Source organism: Melanostigma gelatinosum (assembly GCF_949748355.1).
Source record: "Melanostigma gelatinosum genome assembly, chromosome: 4".
Taxonomy (NCBI): Eukaryota; Metazoa; Chordata; class Actinopteri; order Perciformes; family Zoarcidae; genus Melanostigma; species Melanostigma gelatinosum.
The window spans coordinates 22,680,126-22,703,340 of NC_136637.1; the positions used below are offsets into that span (position 1 = coordinate 22,680,126).

At 43.2% G+C, this 23,215-nt stretch overlaps 1 protein-coding gene across 2 annotated transcripts in view; it reads left to right on the forward strand.

Annotated features, from left to right (window-relative positions):
* negr1 (neuronal growth regulator 1) overlaps positions 1-18,540 on the forward strand; it is a 134,884-nt gene extending 116,344 nt beyond the window's left edge. For both annotated transcript variants that reach the window (XM_079267813.1, XM_079267814.1), the window contains one exon: positions 11,944-18,540. In XM_079267813.1, the coding sequence (XP_079123939.1) occupies positions 11,944-12,044 (101 nt within the window). In that variant the 3' untranslated portion in view covers positions 12,045-18,540. The remainder of the gene's footprint in view (positions 1-11,943) is intronic.
* The last annotated feature ends 4,675 nt before the right edge of the window (positions 18,541-23,215 follow it).

Sequence of the window (23,215 nt, forward strand, 5' to 3'; positions counted from 1 at the left end):
GGGCAGCTTGTTGTGTGGTTTCATATGTATTCATATATGACAGCTGGCTGCCAACAGATTACTGGTCTTTCATGTGATCGTGCCAGAGGGGTTGAGTCTTTGTTGCCAGCCATCCTGATAGTACTTGAACTGCAGGAATTCTACCCACCCATCACATGTCTTTGAATCTCAGAGGGACGGGGTGCCTGTATGTCACTCCATGATAAGTGTTGGGAATTACACAGTAATTAGTTTGCCCGTTCTAAACAAACCCTGACTGAAACTGACAGTATGATGCCTGAGGAGTAAAGATACTGTGCCCACTGACTCCAAAAGCAACCGTTAACTAACCCCTTTGCCTCCCAAATATGCACAGAAATTAATATTCAAGGATTTGTTTCTTGGATAAATCAAACATACAGACATAACGATATAAGGATGCATTTAAGCTGCTGTCATTATTGTTCAAATCTGTTGCTGAATCATTTTACCCCACTGTAAGTTTACAAAGTATATAAAAAATAAAGTAAATTCGCTGTTGCAAAAAAACAACAACAACCTAATATTTGATCCATGTCAATAACTATGCGGCTTTGCGATTTGATGGTGAGACAATAGAAAATATGGGCACCAATAAGTGGAGAATTATATAAAAACAGATAATGAAACTGTGTAAAACACAAACATATTACAATGAAATATGTCTTTCACAGGCGAGGTAATAATTGTTGATAAATAAAGTACATGTAAACATGTGTTATGAACCGATTATAACATTTTAGTTCATTTTAGTTACTTCATAGTATGGCTTAAAGTAATGTATTATCCATACAACCATATGCAATTTGGGATCAGTTATAATATGCCTATAAAAAATGCATGAAGGTGCATTCAATACCAGAATGTGTTAAACAGAGTCCAGTCAGCTGATTTGTACAGGGCTCTCCTGAGCTCGCTCCCTCCATTGAACTTTAACTCCCACTTATGGAAATGCCTGTCAGTCATCAGAGACGTGGCTGCATTGACTCCTGATTTGCATTTCATCCAGCTTTGTCTGAAACAGAATTTCGAGCTCCTCTTAATCACAACAGCCAGTACACAACCAGCACAACAAATTCTCCACTTTGTATGCAAGAGCATACTGAGAGAAAAGATGTGATAGCAGGAATCACGAGTGGTGTTCTTCAGTAGCGTTTGTCCACAGAGATTTATAACTGAATCCTGTTGACTTCCTGCACTTGTGTCACTTTTTAAAACAGTGTGATATTGATTGTGTGGTTCCATATGTGCTCTCCTGATGGCACAGCCACGGTTTTTATCTCCGGTCTCTCAAATCACACCCCAGACACCCTTCCTTTGAATCGTTCCCTACTTCTTCTGTCAAGTTTGATGTCTTCAGCGTCGCCCCGTCGCCCTCTCAGAATGAGCTCTTTGCTGGGTGCAGCAGTGCTGCAGCACAGTGTTGTTTTACTCTGCCAGACAATTATCTCTAAGACGCCAGAACAGAGAGAGCTGCTCCTCTCGACAATTTCCCCCTAACCTTAAATCAGTCCACATTTCCCATCACCCACTAAATGGAACAAACACACACACACACTAAATCATGCTGACACACTCAGGTACCCCTAAAGCATTTTTCTCTCTTTTCATTTCTCTTGTATTTATGCTATTAAAGCTGTGTGGTCTTGCACTTAAATGCATCTAGCACATACACTTACACACACACACACACACACACACACACCACTGTCACGAGCCTCAAGAAAAACCTCTCAATCAGCCCAACTGCGGATGACAGTATCTGCAATACACCACCTATTAGAAGCGGAGCGTATGCATATCGCCTTTCTCTCCGTTTACGGCTCCTCGCGAGTCTTCGAAATCTTTTTATTGACAAACCGCACCTTGAAGACCTTGGAGGTTTTTAAACGCGGTTAGAAAAGGTCGTGACATTCAGAAATGACATTCTCGTTGCGGGAATGGCTTGGGTGTCTGGCCGTTGAATAAGGTTAGTTCTATCTGTTCCATTTCCAAGCTGTTTGGCGTCGCTAAAGAGCGGGCAGCGCTCTGCTTAATACTAAAGGCTCTCAATGCAAGTTGGATTGGTTTTGCCATGTGTGATACACTCCCCTCGGGCCTAATAAAGAGTGCAGTACTCGTACACACACATGCAAACACACGTACTGAATAAGCACTTACATGCTTATGAGTATTGGTGGTGGTAGTAGTGTGTGTGTGTGTGTGTGTGTGTGTGAGCGCGCATTAGTGCTTGATGGCTGGAGTGTTGTTGCTGACTGTTGATGATACACTTCTTCACGCACACACTCAGGCACACGCACAAACAATTGTATGCATCCTGCATAGCTCAGTGCCTTCTCCGCTCCCTCGCTGCCCTCTTCAGCTCCTCTCAAGCAACGGAGGAATTGAAATGCAAGTGCTTAAGGGTAAAGCCTCGAAGACCCCGAAAAGAAACCATTAACCCTTTAATATTCCCCCGGCCTTGCAGCTGATGAGTTATTCAAGGCTTTTGACAAGGATCCACCCTCTTTACATTCACTAATGACGAAGAAAGGTCAATGAACACGCTGAGAGATGCCTTTGGCAAAATAATTTCGGGGACACAATACACCAAGGCATTATAGGTCTCTGAAGTGATAAACGGCCATTTTTTAAATTCAAGTCCCCCCCTCTCTCCCCCCGCCCCCCCTTCCTGCTGGAATACAGTAATGTGTTTGAAACAATCAATGGGCTGAGCTCCTCGCAAGCCAGAGTCCTGTCACCGTTGACACTGTTAATTAGCACTGGAGAATCCCGGGCGCTTTTGCCTGAGCACATTCGAAAGGAGACGAGCGGATGAGACCATTTTGCTTTACAATTGTTATTCATAATACCATGTAGCGTGGGGAGATCTTGGTGATGGTGGGTGGCTCCCGGTGGGCCTTCAGCCACAGATCTGTGTCCCAACATGAAACAGCCAAAACAGACTGGAAAGGGGCCCACGTCCCTTTCACTTGAACAGCAAGCAATCCGAGGACAGATCAGAGTCAGAGAGATATTCCCCACTTCCACGATTGGTCATTTGCATTGCTTTTATATATCTGCCACTAAATGTGGTTGTTGTGCTTTTTTTGTTGACATTTGACTGATCGTTATGGGTTTTGAGTGGACTAAAAACCCCTTTTCTTTGTTACAAGTTGGACCAAACCAGACAAAAAGGAGGGATTCATAAACAACCCCCAACAATATTCTTGGGTGGTTTATTAACCATCTACTTTGTATGTATTCCAGCTAGCTCTTAGCTCTTATTTATCATGCAATAACAACGCATTTCTTGCTGTTTGACACATGGAAATGTTAGAAATGTCGTGCTATTCATACGCCTTTCCGTGAGATATATTCTGTCAAGGAATTTAACCACAAACATGCATCCATAAAGTGTTGCAACATGTAAAAATGTTGAGAAAGAAAGTGTCATTTTTGATGAATAAGTCTGGAGCTCCATTGTTTTCCAAAAAACACATTAATGAGCCAACTTTCTGCATTGTGTAACATGTTCCTTCATTACAATGTGCACTGCGTTGATTTTGAGTCAGTTACCTAAATACTCTCTAGAGAACCAAATGTGTTTTCTCTTTTTTGAGGAAAGTTTGCCAAAAAGTGTATTGAGGAAAAATCAAACATATTTGTGAGCCACTTTATGGATTCACGTCTTCAGTAGGAACCAGTGGAGTTCGTGCTGCGTGCCACAGACAGGCCGGGGGAGTCGGAAAGGATTGCGAGACAATCAAATACGCGTTAGGATGCGGTCTGTTCGTGGGATTTGTCACCAGCCGTATCATAGCCGTGGTGAACTGACACCTGGAGCCTTCTGGAGATGTTGTAAGTCTCCAGATTGACGAATGCTGATTTGAGTGTGAAATGTTATTCAATTACATTGTACATGTAGCTGAACACTGTCTGACTCGAGCGAGGCAGTCGTGATGAATCATAGGAGGAAAGTGTGTTTGAATGAATTGGTATTTGTTACCTTGCACAATCTGTGGTCAAACTCTCGCTGTCGGTTCAGCAAGTATGCAATTATATCTGGAGAAGGGTTTTGTAAAGAGTCAGAGTGATTTTGTTGTTGCTTTGACATATTTCTAGCTTACGTGGAAATTATTTTCCAGCATGCTGTATGTGTTGCATGTATAACATCCTTACTCTTTTCCTCACACATTATGCAGGACAAATGAACAATGATAGAGTAGCCCAGTGATTGGATTCTGGGTCTTATTCACCATTAAAACAACTTTTTTTATTGTTTCTGTTGGAACTTTGCTCATTATTGCTAGACAGACATCATTAGCTCCATTACATGGTTACTCTCTGACCCTTTTACATTTTGCCATAATTGCCTTTATTGGAATCAATACAATGTAATTGAACTGATATTTCCGGTACGCTCACTGTCACGAGAGCAGCGAGTCAACTTGGTGATTAATACTGTATCTAAATATGAATCCATCTGCTCTGTTGTCAGCGACAAGGGAAAATAGTGCACTTCATTAAAAGAGGGCATGTCATCAGTCAGCAGCACGGTAAATTGCAGAGGAAGGGCAGATTTACGACTGGTCACAGTGATTTGTAGGCAGTCCAGAAAACTACAAGCAACTGCCAGGAATTGATGTTGGGTTTCAATTTCTGCTCGTTTTACAAGCCTCCATGCAATCCATTTTTGGATTTTGTTGATTTCGAGCAAGTCTTGGTTCAACGTTGTGTAATAGTGATACTCGTTGCCCCAAGAGGTCGCAAGAAAATGTTTGTACAACGTTGTTTCTACGTAAGAACCTGTGGAGCTGACATTAGCAGAGTGTGTTAGCACATCATTAATTAGCATGAGCCACCCACCATCACCAAGATTCTTCACACTTCCAATAATCACCAACTCTGGTTTGGTTGAAATGAACCCTGTACCCTGACTCAGTGTGACATCCTGGATACATCATTCAAACGCACATTGTGGACCCTTCTGCTTCTCTCGGAAATTGCTTTTTGTTTTATCAATAATAAATAATATTTATTCAGGGGGTGCGGTTAGTGACAGTGTGGGCTCCATTGTAGCTCTGACAGATTGATGGAGCAGCAGTGGGGTCGGGGCTTAGTAAAGGGTTGATTGATGAAAAACACAATATTACGTTGATTAGGTACAGAGTCTGATCATTTTTTAAAAGCAACAGTATTAAATAATTTAGTTGCTGTTTTTTTCTACCGATCTCCTGTCCAGTAGGTGGCTCTAATGAGCCCATGCACTGGTTTGTCAACCGCCATTAGAACTCAAAGAAGAAGAAGTTAGTTTGCTGTTAAAGTGAAACAACCAAACGCAGTGAACGGCAAATGGCTCTCCATGCAGGAGAGGATGGTAGTTTTAGAAACCAAAAAGAAAATCCATACAATAAACTTCATCTTCCACCACTGCCCGAGCACATGCACTACTTTTCTTGTGTTGTTTGCAGAACAGTAACAGGAGACCTACCCGTCATGCTTTAAATCGTACCTTCAGTGAGCTGGATCCTTCATGTTGCATTCCTCTCGTCTGCAGTGATCACACAGACAAAAAGCCTCAACACCACAATTAGTCTTCTGGTTTCAGTATAAAAAGGGGACTCATTCTCATTCCAGAATGCAATCTCCCAGAGAGAGAGAGAGAGAGAGAGAGAGAGAGAGAGAGAGAGAGAGAGAGAGAGAGAGAGAGAGAGAGAGAGAGAGAGAGAGAGAGAGAGAGAGAGAGAGAGAGAGAGAGAGAGAGAGAGAGAGAGAGAGAGAGAGAGAGAGAGAGCCTGACCTGCAGTGTCTCAGACTGCTGTATGAAATGCCCTGCTGGATCAATGGTATCTCAACCTCCCGCAGGCGTCAGCAACAAGGTGGGGAGTAGCGACTGGAGTGCATTCACTGCCTCGGGTTTTGTCTCGGCGTAATAAAGGAATATTTCATGTGTGACACTCACACAGCCTATGGGCGTACACTGTCTAAAGCAGACTTTGAGCTGGCAATAATTAACGTAAAACATATGGCGTGTGCCTCCATTGAAATGTGCCTCTTCTCCTCGCAGCCTCAAGTCTTGCGAAGCGCCTCGGCTAGAAATAATCCACTGCACATGCTAATCACTTGGCAATTGATTTGGCCCTTTTTGGTCGAACAATTTCTGTAAACCACTGAATTGATCTGAGAGAAATCAATTCACAGCTCAGGGTTGGTAAATATGTAACAGAAAATATGGATTGCTCTGTATACAGTTTGACCATCTGAGCTGCAGCTTGTGTGCTCGTACAGAGATGCTCAGCATGAGCAAATTCCAGTCAGATCCGAGTAGCCCCAGGTGAGCTGTGATAACCAGGCAGTCTGCCGTGATAAAGCTATCTTATATCCATCAAGAAGAAAATGCACTTAACCCTCAACATTCAGGCCTGCTGTGTTATCAGCACCATAATGGAAATTGATAAAAGGGAGCTGTCTTATCATAATCCTACATACATAGCAGTGCATTGCTATTTTAGGACGCTACAGGCGAAGGAGAAGGGCGGAGCAGAAAGGAAAGGGCAGGAAGAGAGGGCAGCCTCCTGGTTGGAGATCAGATGTTATCGGGCTGTATCGATGGAGCAGCTCTTGGAGATGCAAGTAGCGTCGGTCTGACGTAAGACGTTTCTCATAACTGGCCAGACCGCCGCTGTCATCACAGGGCTGCAGAAGCTAAGCATCGGGCTGACTCAGCAAAATCCTTGGGCCTCGCAACAGAAATAAAACCCTGATAAGCATTCAAAAGAGAGAGAGAGAGAGAGAGAGAGAGAGAGAGAGAGAGAGAGAGAGAGAGACAGGGGCGTTGGGAGTTATGAGAGATCGTGGGCGTGAGAGACTCAAATATGAGAGGGAGATTATTAAAGAGACAGAGAGGAAGGGAAAGTAGGGCTGCATGAATTTGCTACATGCTGACTCCATTTGTTTGCGTCCCCGTGCATTTTATTAAGCCTCGAACATTAAACAGATTTAGCGGGAGCAGCCAAAGTCATGGAGTAATTATGCTTTTGGAAATGCTGTAATTAAAAACGCTCGCTTAAAGTATCAATCCACACTGTACAGCGTGTCTTTGTTTATTCCCAGAATGTGCTGATGTGGATTTACCCTCTAAATTTAGAAAAGAGAAGAGAAAGAAACCTACAAGGGAAAATTCATAAAACATTTGAAAAATGGAGATTCGTCCATCAGGCGTGCATATAAAGTACATCATTTGCAAGCTCATTGATTCCCTGCATAAGGTACGTCCTTGAATTGAAAGGTGTAATAAACATACGTGTAGGTCACTCTGAATTTTGGATGCCAGACTCATACCGTCACCATTCAGTTCAAATAAAAGCAAGACACAGAGCACACTTTCTGGAGGAGGAGGAGGGAAAGAGAGACTGTTAAAGAAAGAAGTCGATCAACAATGAAAAGGAGCGGTGTCTGTGTGGAGAACGTCGGAAATGTCTTCTCTTTTGGGATTCCTTCCCCCCAGCTCACGCCGTGCTGAGGGCTCTCTTACGTGTCCAGATATCCCACAGAGGCGTTGATTAAGTCAAGCCGGAGGCCCAAGCCTGCCTGCAATCGAGAGGCCTCGGCTCACTCAGCAAGCTATCAGGTGACCCGTCTCTCGAACGCATTCACTCTCCAGTTAGATACGGATGCTGAGAGGAGCTATTAGAGGCCGGGCTCCAGCCCGAAAAATCATTCTGCTGGGTGTTGATAACCGGCAGGTACTATGATGTGGAGCATAGACAGGCAGAATGGAGGGGGTGGGATGAGGATATGGCAGTGCTGGGAGGCGGAGGGCGGTAAGTGATCTCTGAAGGCCATCTTATTAATGGAGGCTTTTCATTGCTAGCACTAATGCAAATGATTGGTCGGGCTAATGAGCTCGAAGGTCCGTGTGAATGAGGACTCTGTGGAGCAGCAGTATGTGATGATCATAGCGGGAGACGAAGGTGATGAGTTCTGAACATCATATCTGGTCATGATGGACACTTTGCTCGTACAGGAACGGCAGGAATGGAGAGAGAAACGGATGAATGAGCTGATGGCTCGGCAAGTCAATTGTGCAGCAACTCAATATGGCAGGCTGCTACAGGCAAGAGGGTACGGGACGAGTGGCGGAGCGGATGAGCGTATTTCACCGTCAGTGGATTGAAGTGAGGTAAAGCATGGAAAATGTCTTGATCGCCTTCTGTAAAATGCTCGCACACCGAGAGTGTGAGAGCATTGAAGAGACGGCGGAGCGCAGCTCATTCTTTGAAGGTGCGGCATCCCCTCATCAAATGTCGTGAGCGTTGTATGATATTCCATTTATACTCTTTACTGAGCACCAGCGCCGTTCTTCTTTCAAGAAAACAACAGCCTGCTTTTAGTTTGCGCTGCACTGTGTTAAAGACGCCCTTGGCGGTTGCTGTGAACCTAAGGCCACTGATTGATGGTCAAGGACACTGAACCCCTCCCCCACCCCCCTGCTTCACAGCCCATCTCTGAAGCCTTGTCCTCGGGGGGCTTGGGATGCTGCTATAGCTGGCTGCAGCCTCTACGTCCCTCGTGACAGGATACAACCAACTCCACGGATGTCTCGTTCAGCTCAACAACAAAATAACGACTCTGAGTATTTCATCCAACTCGGAAAAAAAACATGGCAGATTCTGTTCTACTCTTCTTTCTTTTGTTCGCGTTTTCAGGTGTCCGCTGTGGAGCATGTATTGAACAAGCAAACATAAGGTTGAGGACTTCTGAATGGAGCGCAAACCTTACAGACCCAGCGTGTTGACAAGAGGCAGGGAGAGGAGCTCACGCTATTATCGCACTGTTGCATATTTCACTGTTCATAGTGTCACTGTTGCATATTTCAGTACGATTCATTATCTGTGTCAACAGTGGCCGCGGTTCAGGGCCTCAGCATTTGTTGTGCATATGATATGTGGGTGACAAAACTGCTGTCGATGGACATTTGGGTGGGAAGGGGCAGGGAAGAAGGATGAGAGAGAGAGAGAGAGAGATTTAAAGCTGATGGCTTCAGGCCAGAATCAGAGGAGAGAACCAGGGATTGTTATTTTCATATGACTCTGGCTAGAGCTGGGGAGGCTTTAGTTTTTCATTTCAATTCAGTTGCAAAACAGTAATTGAAGCGTATCGCTTTCATCTCCACTTATCTCCTCCCCTCCTCTCCCTTTGGAGCGCTGCTTGTCTTCCTGGCGTTTGCGCATCCTGACACTGTTGGTTTCTCGATGATATATTGTCTGGGCTTCTGGTACTTCATGTCGCTCGGTGCTGATGTACACGCCAATTAAATTCAAACCCAAAAGAGGTAGAGTTCAGTCAGAGCCCCCCCCCCTCTTCCTCTGTCTCCTGTCCACTGCTGCAGCTTCGCTCTCGCACTCCTTTCAATCGTTGTCTTCTTTCCCCAGCTCTCTCTCTCTCTCTCTTCCTTTTGATTCCCCCCTTCTTCTCCCCCCGTATCTGTCTTTAATTTGCGCTCGCTTTCTCTCCGTCTCTTTCCCCTTCCTTATTCCCTTCATGTTAAAAAGCAGACTAATGGTGTTGCAGGCAGTTCCTGGTTGGGGAGTTAATTAAAATGGCAAGTTACAACCCACACAGTCAAAACAATGGAGGCCGCTGCTTTTCGCAGTGACATGGGGCGATATTAAACAAGCCCAAAATCAAACACCGCGAGGAGGCAGGAACCCGGTTACACGGACGATCCCCCAAACTCACTTAACACTTCCCCTCCTGAAGTACTGTCAACAGCTCATAACAATCCAATAATTACCTTCCGAGCTGCTTGATATCACGATATTAACGTGATGACTGCAGCATTTACTCCGACAGAAACACCACCGATGATCTGATGAGGAACTGAAGAAGGGAAATAGTGACATTTGCCTATTCCGCCTCCCACCACACACACAGACACACACACACACAACCTAAAACCTAAATGCACTCTGTGGGCCGGATGAGCAGGACAGGAGCTGTTGCTATGGTTACCATTTCTCGGCTCGCTCTCACAGCCCAGGAAAACTGTGTCATTATCCTGTACTTTAGAGGGAGAGAGAGAGAGAGAGAGAGATACAAAGAGAGTGAGTGAGGTAGAAAGAGGAGACAAAGATAGAAAGGGAAGGGAGGGGGGGGGGCGTAGTTTACACAGGCCAGCCATGCATCTAACACACACACATCATCAAAATTTGTACCCATTTGTGCTCCTCTGTTCACCGCTTCTTTTTTTTCCCCCCCTTTTCCATCTGTCAGCGAAGCTGTAGTTTTCACTCTAATAGGTAAACAACTTCAGTACCAACATAATGCTTGGAAATGTCGGGTGAACGCGCTGCCGTGTCAGGTGATAATGTGTGTCTCTCCAACAAGCTATTATGTCAGGATCAATCTGTGCATCATTGTATTTATTTTAACACGCCAACAGCCATACGGTACGCCACGCTAATGACAACCGCCTTGTTGAATAAATACCCGGGACACAATAACAACAACACAGTGGGATAACAATCAACCGCGTGTAACTCCGAGTTGCTTCTTGTTCGTGATTGCATGCGTGTGCGCACACAGTATGCGTGTGTGGATATTTTTGTTGTTCGCTTTGCTCGGTGTGTTTGTGCAACGTGAGGTCCACATCAGAGGAGTTACATTGTGAACTAATTATATGTCTGTGTAAAGACAGGCACCCTGCTGATATGGGCTGTGCACCACATGATTCCCCTGGTAGAGCAGAGCCTGTTTGCACTGCCGTACTGTGCGTGTGTGTGTGTGTGTGTGTGTGTGTTCTTGCACAGACGTGCATGTGGACCCGTACATGCAGGTGTGAGTGTGTGTCTGCTGAGGTAGAACATGTTTCGTGACCCGTGAGGTGTGCTTTATTAAGCTACAAACTAAAAGAGTGTGTCTGTGTTGAGGAGGCTGGAGTAGCCCCTCCAAATGGAAGGCTGCCCCCCCCCCCTCCCTCGCTGTCCGCCTGACGCAGCTCTCCAGAGATACCTGTTCATATCACTGTGGCTGTCTCCTGGTCAGAGAAACACAAACAGCCCAAAACAAAGCTGCCTCGGATAGGAATGTGAAGAAACACACCTTTTGTCATCCTCATTTATTCTCCTCTCCCCGCTGATGACTTTCTTTTGTACCACGAAAATGAAAGACGTGTTTTGACACCAACTAGAAAGAGATGAGATTGCAAAAAAAGCGTTTTAGAATATTAGAATCTGAAGTCACAGAGTTTTGGGGTTAATTAACCGTTTAACCGTTTAACAAGCTCAGCATAATAACTCAGTGGAGCGTCTTGTCGGGAGAATAGCTGGTCCACCTTAAAAGTCATCCCACCTTAAGTGAGCCTGAGCCTGAGTTGTGGCTAACTTTGGGACTAACTCCCTTGGTTTCAATCAGCAGCTTGGCTTGGGAGCTACAACGATACTGCTAACCTCATACTTACAGTAACATACACGCTTTCTCTCTCAACCAAACACTCGCTGACGTTTTGCTTGGGCTTGTGATGCACTGGCAGAAACTCTGACAGACGACACGAGGCAGACAAGCAGCTGACAACCTCGAAGCTGAACTAAAGAAAACGTACTGGGGAAGTAGCTGCTTGTGTCCACAACAACGCAGCACCGTGGCTGCTAAGTCTCCCGTACGGGTGAACTGGGGACCTCGTTGCCTGTATAGCTGGTGGTAAACGATGGATTTAACCTGTTTATCTGTCATGGTTCACTTCAACCGCAGCACCCCTGCAGGGAAGACGCTCATCTTGTCTGGGCTTTTGCTTTAGTTGTTCATTTAATGCTGCTTCAGACCTCGACTCCACCACATTTCAGAGAGATAACATTGTACTTTTTACTCCGCATGATGTTTTTTTTCAAATGGTGAAAAATGCAATCACAACTAATCAGCGCTTCTCTTGTTTCCCGCCCACAGCGCCCAACACTGCACCCTATGGGAGCACAGGGAACGCGCACGTCCCGCTGGCCTGCCAATACCTGGTCCTGGCTCTCTCCTACTTCATCAGCATGTACTAGCCGAGGGTCCGGACACAATGACTGTCGAGAGCATTTATGAATCCTATTTGACATTGCTGGAGGCTGGAATCCAATCTGGTACAGTTTGTTGAAAGGCCGTGATGGGGGAAATAATCAGCGTAACTTTGTGTGGGGAGATTTTCTTTCTTTGCTTTTTTTGGTGAAATTTCTGTCATGTAAATACTATGATGTTTTTTTATTCTTATTATTCTTATTATTTCCTCTCTTCTGTTCTGATTGATCGACCATCTTGTGAATCAGTGCTCACCCCCACCCAGCCCCACCCCACCTTCAGTCATATCAACCCCCCCCCCCCTCTCTCTCTTTGGAAGGCGACGGCGCAAAATTGACATTTCCATCCTGTTTTTGTACATGGCTAAAAAGAAGCAATTGTGCCAAGTCTCTCAGTACACAGAATGAACATACCAATGTTGTATTGAATGTATTTTGGGTCGTCGAAGACATTTAGATTCCTAACAATACAAATTCAGATTGTGGAGTGTGCTTAAAAAAAATAAGAGGAAGAAAAAAAACAGAAAAAAATCAAAAGAATATAACGGCAGAGTTTTTTCAGGACCTGCATCATCACGATTACTCAATAGATGGATGAACAGTGTTGAAGGTGTGCGTTGTTGTCTTCTGAAATGGGTCCGTCAGTTACTATGCCTGCCTAACAGATTTGATCAGGCAGCCGTCAAAGTAGCAAAGTATACTGTATTGTATCTTTATATTTTAATATAGAGTAGGCTTTTTTGTTTTAAAGTGGGACCAGCTTTTCTCATTTGACCAAGAACATTAACACAGTTCATGACTTTGTACAGTATGAAGGGAGGAACATCGCTGCCCTATGTTTACATTTTTCTTGAAAGTATAAATACCGCAGTATATACTCCACACTTTTCCTTTCCGGAGAGTCCACATACGTGAATGTCACAACAAGCTGTTAACAGCTGAGAAGAAAAAGCAGAGCCCATGTTCAACTGTTGTACGCTTTTATCCCGACAGATGCAGTTCTTTTAAACACGCCACCTCCCGTGGGCGTCTGAGCAGAGACTTTTGCCTCTGGATTTGTTGTGAACCTCCTGATCATCAACGAGCTGAAAACCCACAGCGGCGCTCTGTAGGTCGCTTCAACTTTTTGGCTTCAACTTTTGGCACGACACTGAAAGAATGGACTCTGGGAAAGCAGCATTCTGCAGCGCGGTACGATATTCCCCTGCTTTTCTTTACAAATAGTTCAATGCTTAAATATATTACAGTCTCTTTTACAGTACATATATTTACTTCATTGCACCGGTTAACAAACAAAGGGCATCCAGAGAGCCAACGTTCATCGACTTAAGATTTCTGGCAACTGCACCAACATTTAGGATGTACAAAAAAAAAAAAGTACAAATAAGGGAACCTGCTTTGCCTCCAATGAGTTCTACTCGTGTAAATTAAGAACAACGGAATACGAACCGAAGCTTACGAACATGCTCATCTCTACAAACATGGCCTACGGTGCTAACTGCTCCTCCAAGATGAAAGTCCTTTTGTATTCACACACCTGATCCGTATCCACAAGGTCAGTGAATGTCCAGCAGAGAATAAATTAAACCATGAGGTAGTTTAATAGGAGAACATGTGGCTTTTTGGTCACTGAAATCAACCATATCAAGGCTTAAAAAGAAAAAAAAACTATTGTAAAGGTTTGCTTTATGACATGGCATATTCATCCTCAAGTATCTTCAATTCATGGTGTAAAGAGAGATACTGTACTGTAATGCCTTAATAGTACCACAGACATCAAACGAACCTCCTATTAGAAGGACACTTCCAGAAACTCTCAATAAGATACTGCTTATTGAATGTGTGTAAACCAGTAGCACTAATCTTTCTAATTAGGCAGCATACTCAGTAAAAAAAACTAAATTTCTCAACTTATGGCTCCTGCAGGTATTTTCAAATAAGCCAGTTGCATCTGATACAAATGCAGTGTTTGTCGTACAGGTTGACACGTTTGCAGGTTGGATCGTGTTATATATTTTGCCCCCGCAGTCGAGGGACTAACAGTTCACGCAGTATTTTCACAGGAACTTGTAACTGCAAAACCTATAGAGAAATAGCCATCGCAGTTCAAAGACTTAAAGCACAAACACTGTTGTTACTTTTACGTTTCGTGGTGATTTGTTTTACGGTCTGCCAAACAATTTTTTTTTATTTTATTATTTGTTCTGAAATTCTTATCAGCTTGTTTTTCAAATTATGAAAATACTGCACCATTATGATCTTGTTTAAATGTTAAGGTATAATGAAAATGGGTCAGACGTATATTTATTCTCTTCCTTTATGAAAACAATGTATAAAAAAAATTTACATTTGAAACATGTAAAACTGGATATGTGACATTTCTTTGAATGAGGTACAGTATGGCATAGTTTATAATGTTGTCGGGTTCATTTAGATGCCATGACTGTTGTTGCTTTTTTGTCAGACGAGTACATTAAAAAGAACAATGTTTGCAATCAAATTACCTACTTTTTGAAATGGAGAGTAACAGTATTATAGAACAGAATCAATGTGTGTATATTTGGAGAACATAGAGATACCTTTTGATCTTTAGAGCCAGTGTGTAGTCATAGTTTTCACACACTTGCGTGTTTGACGATGTGCAGAGAGTATGGTTGTGCTGCATGTCAAAGTTAACCTGTGGTTTTTAAGGTGGCCATTATACAGATATTCATACTTTTTATGAATGGAAGCAGTTTTTTTCCCAAAACATTTGGTTCTTAAACCTGGTCTAAAAATACATACCTCTTAGAGACGAGCCGGTGATGTTTGTTTGTGGTTTATTTGAATCAACTTCTGTTGAAGAATCATCTGCTATTCCGAGTCATATTGATTATTGTGGCACACGGTGGAGTTCTGTTGGTTGCTTGTCTTAAGCAGTCAAGACCATGCTAGTATTCATATACGTATGAAATGTACTGGATGTTGATTCTTTTTGAATAATGGTATTAACAAGTCCCTTTTATCGAATCACTATTATTTGCAATAAAAGTCTTCATGTTACAATATAAACCCACATCTGAGTTAATGAGCACTCAAAGGGGTTGTCACTAAAATACCACCTCGTCATTCCAGTCTCCCTGCACCCGACGTTCCCCCTGAACACTCAAGAGCAGAAACAAAAAGTCTCATTTTTAGATCGTATAAGTTGTATATTGATGTTTGTTTTGTGTTTCTACAAAATGAAATATGGGCCGTTAAAAAACAACACCACTCTGTAACATTTAGCTTCTTTTTTTTTTAAACGTATCAACGACATTGCAGGAGGATCAGCTACGTAATGAGTCTGTTGATCAATAAACAATCTTACATCCATGTCCAGCCTGGTACGCTGTAGCTCGACGGCAGTGGAGCTACAGCGTGCAGCTCAAGCCAGCAGATGGTCATTGAATAATACTCGCTCAGTTACATTCACATCACCGCTAATATTTTGATCACTTTAATCCGGATCACCACTAAATACAGTTCTACTCTTTATATTCATGGTTGGAATAATGAGAAAGTTATTTTAGGTGAGCAACAGTAAATCGGTCGGCTTTTGCAGAGATTAATTATCAAGTTTTTCAAAGTGGACTTCAAGTTGAATACTGATGAGCAGGCGGCACGGTTACACCGAAGCACACCGGGCAGCAGCAAAGTGCGGCTCGTTGCAAAATTTCATTTTTTCTGCGGCCGGGAGGTGTGTGTTTCAGGCGAGAGGTGGAATTCTTCGTAACATAGGTCAACACGTCACTCTGTTTACTCTCTGGTCCGACTTCGCGGCTGAAAGTCTTCACTATTCTCACCTTTTACTTTGGCCACACACTGCCGCTGCTCTGGTGTGTTTTGGGCGCTAAACCCTGGTGAAGCACTGCTGGGACCTTTCTCCAGGCTTCAGAGGCACGAGGGAAATATCAGTCTGTTTGTACAGTGTTGCCTGAATAATTGAGTCATCTTAATTTTGCTGTATCATGCACATTTGATCCTCTCCCTTCTGCCATCAAACACTACATAAATCCTCCTGAGCCCAGATGGCCAGAAGCCTCAGGATTAACCACCATTTGCACTGCATCCTCATCACTAACGGGAGTGAGTTGCCCAGGATCTGGAGATACATACCAACATAAATCACTGCACATTCAGTCCCATAACACATCAGGGGCCGATTTTACCCTTTTTTCCCACAACAGCACAAGGCTATAAAGTATCCTCTGACCTGAATACACACTCTTGACGAAAAAAATCCACGGTTGTGCGACCTACCTCATAAAAGTTCAGTGGAAAAAGTCATTTTGATGTACAAGCTGAAAAGAGGTCACGCCACCCACCTGCAGAGATCACTGCCTCGCCTCCTGCTCCCAGCTGACAGCGGAGGGGGAAAAATCTCTCCATTTTTAAATTTAAGATAAGAGGATTTAAAAAATTCATGCATGTGCGTATTATTACCACCCCACATTCCCCTCTCTGAATTTTCAAATTGTCCATTTCAAAGCGCCCTCCTCTAATCCCGATGCATCAGAATCATCATGTTCTGTTGCCTTTAATACAAGTGTGGATTTATGAAACAACAGCTGAGTTTTGGAGGGGATAAGCGCTGTACTGAATGTGCCTTTAAAGTGTTTTATCAATCACAACCAACTCTCATATAGAGCATTAATGCTCCAGTATTTTAGGCTGACTGCTCGCTGACAGTTTTCACAAAATTGACTCTGACATGAACTAAACATTCTCTGTGTTAACATGGAAGCAAACTACAGCACTAATTTAGTGTCACAATCATTCTGACCCCGTAACACAGGCAACAAATGAATTATGAACAGTTGAATGTCGTTAAAATTACAATAATTAGGATTAATGCGTGTAAAGCGTAGCCGTGTGTATTTATCTTCTGGGGAACAGGAGGCAGGGTTGAAATTGTCTTCATCCTGGTTTTTATCAGGTCAAACTGTTTCACTTCTGTCGCGTGGGCACGGACCTCTTTGAAAGGCATGTCGATTGATCTTCTCTGTGATTGACAAACGGTACCTGACACCATCTAAAAATGTCCCCGCTCCAGTGAAAACACACGCAGCTTGAGTTGAAACAAACAGCAAGAATTATTTTGCGTTTGTTTTGTACATAACCTCACGACAAAACTCCGCTGTGACACTCGCACCGGAGCGCTGCTGGTAGGAGCACATCCACTGTGTTGCCAATAAAAAGCCGATGTAGGGAGGTGATTCAACATGTTGCGTGTGGCGTCTACAGTCTTAAAAAAACGACAGCCATGCTTTGATGAAGACAATGAGTCGTTTTGTATTGCAACTAATACAAATGTTCAACCTGTGTTCTCTCAGCACATCATGTTTTACAGTGTTTTGTGATTTAATTAACCATCAATGCTGGATGTTTGCAGCTTTTCTGCTTTTCTGGGAAATGCTCTTTTAAAAAAAGAAATCGGCCTTTTTCTTTTCTCTCAAACATTTCATCTGGTACGAAAGATATTGATCAATTTCTCTCCATTTTCTTTGAACTCCCACTGATGGTGTGGCAACTGCAAATGTAGAAGGGAAACATGCGATTCTAAAAAGAAGTTGCATCAAGTGTTTGTCAACCTGTCCCTCATTATTTCCACTGAACTGGAAAAGAAGTTGCCAGCCGATGATGCAGAGCCTGAGATAATGCCTGCCTGGCTTTTAAAGCGAGCGATCTATTCTAAACCAAGTCTCTCTATGGCGCCAAAGTGTTTTCACGTCAAGCTCCGGGGCGATTGTCAGTTTTCGTGAGGGATTGAACGGGTTTGCCAATGAGAGCATGTCATCATTTGACTGACGGTAAATGTAATCCAAGTTCTTTTGTTGTCATGCCCCCAAAAGGCAGATTACACGTTGTGTTATTTACACTGAAAGACGCAGCAAATCAGTTCTTTTGTAGCACCAGTTCATCATATGTGTCCTCAGTGTTGTATTTCAATGGAGTGACCTAGAGTTCAAGGTAACGAGGTTACAGCATTTCTTTTTGTTTGGTTCTGCAAATTGAATATATGTACTTATATTTACTGTTTTCTTTCCTCTTTTTTTTACAAAAACAACTGGAATGAATAATATGAGGGTTGACGGGAACATCCTAAAGTTCTCTCTATGGACACTTATTGCTCTTTTTTTTAAATTTGTTTTATTTTATTTCAATCATTGTTCTGAAAAACAGTCTGGAATTAAAAATGTTTACTCAAATGTGTATGAAGGCCCGTTAGCCACCAGGGATGTAGTTGTACATTTATAGGCTCTAGATCACTGGAATGATATATATGGCTTTAAGTGGCATTGATATATCTATATATAATATATATAAATATATATTGATTCATGTACTTTAATTACTTTAAAGCTTACATTGTGTATAGCACGTATGCAAGTCCATTTTCATCATGTTTGATGTGATTTTGTAGCAGTGGTTTGATACTAATAAATGGCAGTTGATGATGGAATTGTAGATCGTGTTTGTGTTGAACTGATGTGACCTTCACAACAACAAACAACTGTCACGCTTTCAAATGTGTTCAAGAGACGGGATTTGACTGAACTCACTCACACTGGAGCCGCTCTGGAATAGAATCATTTATTCATAACAACATGTTACAGACATGATGTCCAAGTCGTCCATTTAGTGACCAGAAACTTTGTGATTCGAGTTTCACGTGTAAAAACACTTTTAATTGATTCCTTTTTAATATGCATTTAAATGGAAATGTGTACATTTTTTATGTTTTTGTTTGTTAACGTGTATATTTTATGTAAATACTCAAATCCCTGACTTTCAACACTAATTATAAAACATTATTCCATTTCGTCTGTCATTCGCAGCAGGTCAACAATTTGAGAAACACAGAAAGTGTCCTCACAAGAAAAAACAGAAACTATTGTTTGTTCAAATGCCTAAAATAATCTTTGCCTGACAAGTGCATTTTATAAAAATGATGATAACAATCTGTAATATTTATAGAGCACTTTTCAAAAGCTCTTCACAAAAGCAGCAAAAATAAATTAGACGAGTCATAAATCATCAGGTTCAAAAGAAAACAGATAAACAAAGAAAACCTTTTTCAAAGGAAACTCAAGTCCAATCAGAAAGGGCTAAAAGGGTTTTAAGAAGGGGCCGTAAGGACATCGCTGACTCAGCCGACCTGATTTCCTGTTTCCTTCCAACAGTTTATCACCACAATCTTTCCCGAAAACCTCAACCAAACAAACCCAACGCGAGGTTTTTAAAACTCCTGAGCCCGGCTTCAGGCAACGTTAACATGCTGACGCTAAGCAGCTATAATGTTCACCATCAGCATGCTGTAATTTGCTCATTACCACTTTAGCTAAACACAAAGTAGGCTACAGCTGAGGCTGACTTGGATGTCATTAGTTTGTCAGCCGTGACTCTGGGTTGTCCTTGTGTCCCCCCCCCCCTCGTGTGTGTGTGTGTTTGTGTCTGAGTGGTGTGGGCGTGGCGCTCCTCTCCTGGCTTCCAGTTACCTCTGATTACCCACCTGTCTTCCATCGCGCTCATCCCTCTGCAGTATATCAACCCTGCTCCTTCACTCAGTTCCCCACAAGTAGTTGTTGCAACTACAGTTGCAGTTTGTTTTTGGCTGCGCTGTTATGCGAGTTGTCTCTTTGTCCTGTTGTTGGTTTTTTCCTCGTGTCTCCAGGATCGCTACTCTACGACTGCTTTCCGCCGACTCCCCTTTCTGCCTGCCTGCCTCACCAGTTCACCATAATCCTGAGCGATCGCACCAGCCAGGCTCTCACTCTCATCAGCTTACCTCAACCTCTCGCGGTCCTCTTCACCCTCGGCTCCAACACCACATCCTTCATTCACTCCACATTCTGCTTGTGTTTGCGTTCGGCTTCACCCATTACTGATCGGAATGGATCATCAAAGTTACAATCATTCTCAGCAGTAAACTGAAAAGAATTCTACGAAATTACAAAACAACTGATCTCTTAAAACATAAGCTGCATTCATATGCCGAGTCCGTAGGCAACGGGACAATAGTCTGGTATCAGAAGCGTTCTGGTTTCTATCTGTATCGACGACTCACGTTAGCAGGTGAACAGTTTGTGTGGAAAGCAAAAGACGCGGAACTTTGTCCATCGTTTGATGATGAAGCCCATCAACGATCACAAAATGGCCTACAGATAATGCTCCAGTAGATAACCGATCAACTTTAAGTAGAACGCTGCTATAAGTAGCAGTTGCCACTAGCAACAGAAGCACTTCTAGGACCTTTTTATTCATGTCGGATTAAAACTTAAACATCAAAGTCATGTATCAATCCTAACTAACTCCTTGAATCAGGACGACAAAACGCTGACTGAGAACTTATTTCCAAAGTCAAGAATTAATGCTCCTCAAATTAATCAAGTCGTGTTTTTTATCCCTGAACATAACCAATAGTGTTAATCAAACCTGAACCACAGCATTCAAAAATATATGTCGTTTTGAATCCCTCTGCATCTGATGCTGACACACCAAGTCACCCTTCAGCATGTCTGAGACGCACCAAGCTTTCAACTTATTCCAATGGAAGTCTTTTCATCAGCCTAACCAAGTGTTTATGTTGCCTGAACCGAACCGTAATAACTTAGCAAACCTATGGAGGAAGCTTCTTTGAAAAGTCACTGTGTGTATACTGAGTGGACTCTCCTGACGTCCCTGACGCTAGAAGGGTAACCTCGAGTGTCATCGTTTGAAACTTGCGGCCTCTGACGAAGCGTCGGTCTTTGACAAGTTGGAAGTGAGATCGGCTTCAATATTCTCACCATATCTAACCAGTCAAAGTTATGCCATGAAAGTTATGGGCTGTCCTGGCCGCACTGTTCCACCCTGACAGCTCTTTTTCTTCTTTTTTTTGCCAGCTCCTGTGAAAGCCAGTCGCAGTGGCAACGGGGAGTTTGATAGGATGACAAATGGTTCAATTCAGTGGCTTGAATTATTGACTGTAACCAAAATGTAAGGACAGAATTCCTATGGGACGAGAGTTGAGTGGAGAGCTGCTCTACACTCTTAATTGCCCCCCCCCCTAAACTGCGTAAATCCAAGAGCCTTGAACAACAGGTCTGGTCACACTGCTTAATTGCGGTGTTGTTGTTTTTTTGAAATTGGCATAGCCTGTCTACCCTCTCACCTGAGGAAGACGACTGAGGCAAGTGCAGACTTTGAGGCTCTGGAGAAAAATATGCAAATGTGAGGAGATGTGGTTTATGATCCAGAACTATACTCTGCTCTGAGATGGAACAATAAGTGACGGCAGCCGAAGTCAGGAAGGAAGAATGTGCCGAGTATTTGTGAAATAAAAGTGAAAATAATGAGACCTGCATCCCAAGCGGATCCCTGCTCTCAGGTGGCAATTAGGAGGAGCGTCACAAGCTGGATGGCCATTTGGATGTAATGCCCTGAGATTTTGGTGAAGCAGCTGGTAAGAACAAAAGGTGTCGCTTTGCATTTATTTTAACGATCGCGGCTAACGTCATTACACTTGGTTCTGTAACAACCCTGTTGCCTATAGAAATTGCGGGTAGATGCTAATTTGCAACAGAAAATATGTCTTGAGAGAACAACGTAATGCTGCTTGGATTAGATGGTTTTTTTTATCACATAATGAGGGAACGCTGCTAATGAACAAAATGTTAATAACCTCAATCCAAATCCTTCTCCTGTGTGGTCCCTCTGTTACCGAGACTCAACTCGGGCAGCAGGCCCACTCTCTGTCTTCAACCACCATCCCAGTGACAAGTGGCATCCACATTCACCATTGTGCTGGAGAGGCTGTGTCACCACAACCGTCTTTTGTAAGAGTTGTCCAAAACTAGTAAAGTACTTGAAAGGCATACTTGATGAAATCAGAACAGTTTTCAAAACCAATGTGCTTCTTTACACGACATGAACCAGCTGCTGTTCCTTTTGGAAACAAAGAATATATTTGAAGATGTCTATTGTTAATTGGGAGTAAAATGTGTTCTCTTTGCTGGTTACAAAACCAACCAACCACAATCAGACAGGAGGTCAAGACTTATATTTTAAACGTGCTCAAAAACACAACAGCACATACAAACGGCCCATTATTATCCACAGACGGACTCCAGTCAACACAAATCGAACCAAAGAAGGACAAATGTACCAGAAAATAATCCCATATTATTACTTTACCAGCAGATCCACTGATTGTACCTTTTGTATTTTGATTTTCGAGTGTGTGTGTGTGTAGGCATGCATATGCGTGCATGTACATGTAGGTACAATATGTATGCACATCTCATCATCTACATCATTTTTATTTTTTTACATGCATATCTTAAACAGTCAAATCTTCACCCACCCTGTTGTGTCACCTCCCAGACTCCTATTCCAAGACTCCAGCATGTGCGTGTGCGTTTTGCACTCTTCAACATTTCAATGCATCTTGATAAAACGACACGAGTGCCTCGTTGTACGTGTATTACGTGGCCACCAGCGCTATTCTGCCTCCATTCTCACGCAAAGTAAACGTACAGAAGCGGAGACATATTGCGCTGTTCTAACCCTACAATAAACACACAATCAGCACACACTTTGCAGTGTCATCAAGATGTAGTCAAATTCAAACACACATAACCATAAAAGTAAGCCTGGCGGTTATAAGGTCATCAAAAGTGTGCCTGCAGCCACCTTCCTGAGATGAAAAATAAATGAAACACTGAGCTGATTCGCCTCCCGTTCCGCAACTCCATCTGTCACTCCCAGCGACTTATTCTGCGCAAGAGTGCTTTCCTGCATGACCTCCATCACAGCGTGCAAGACGAACGAGGTGGGTCTGCTCTCTGTCCTCTGTCTTCTCTGTGCCAAGGCAGCAGGGGCACCGGAGCGTCCAGAACACCTGCAAACTGAGAGTAATGAGGCAGCAGGACGCGCGGCCGCCCATCCTCCCTGCACTAATCAATCCGGCTCGCCATTAAGGGAACCGAGGAGAAGTGCAGCTCGTCAGAGAAAGTTGCAGCTTCATACCTCCATAAACCCTCGTGTGGTCATCTGTAGTCTCCATAAGATGCTCATTCGTTTTATGTTTACGCTGCACATCCCCCTGACCACATCTCTAGCTTTTTGATTGTTTTTAGTTGAATTTAAGTTCCAGA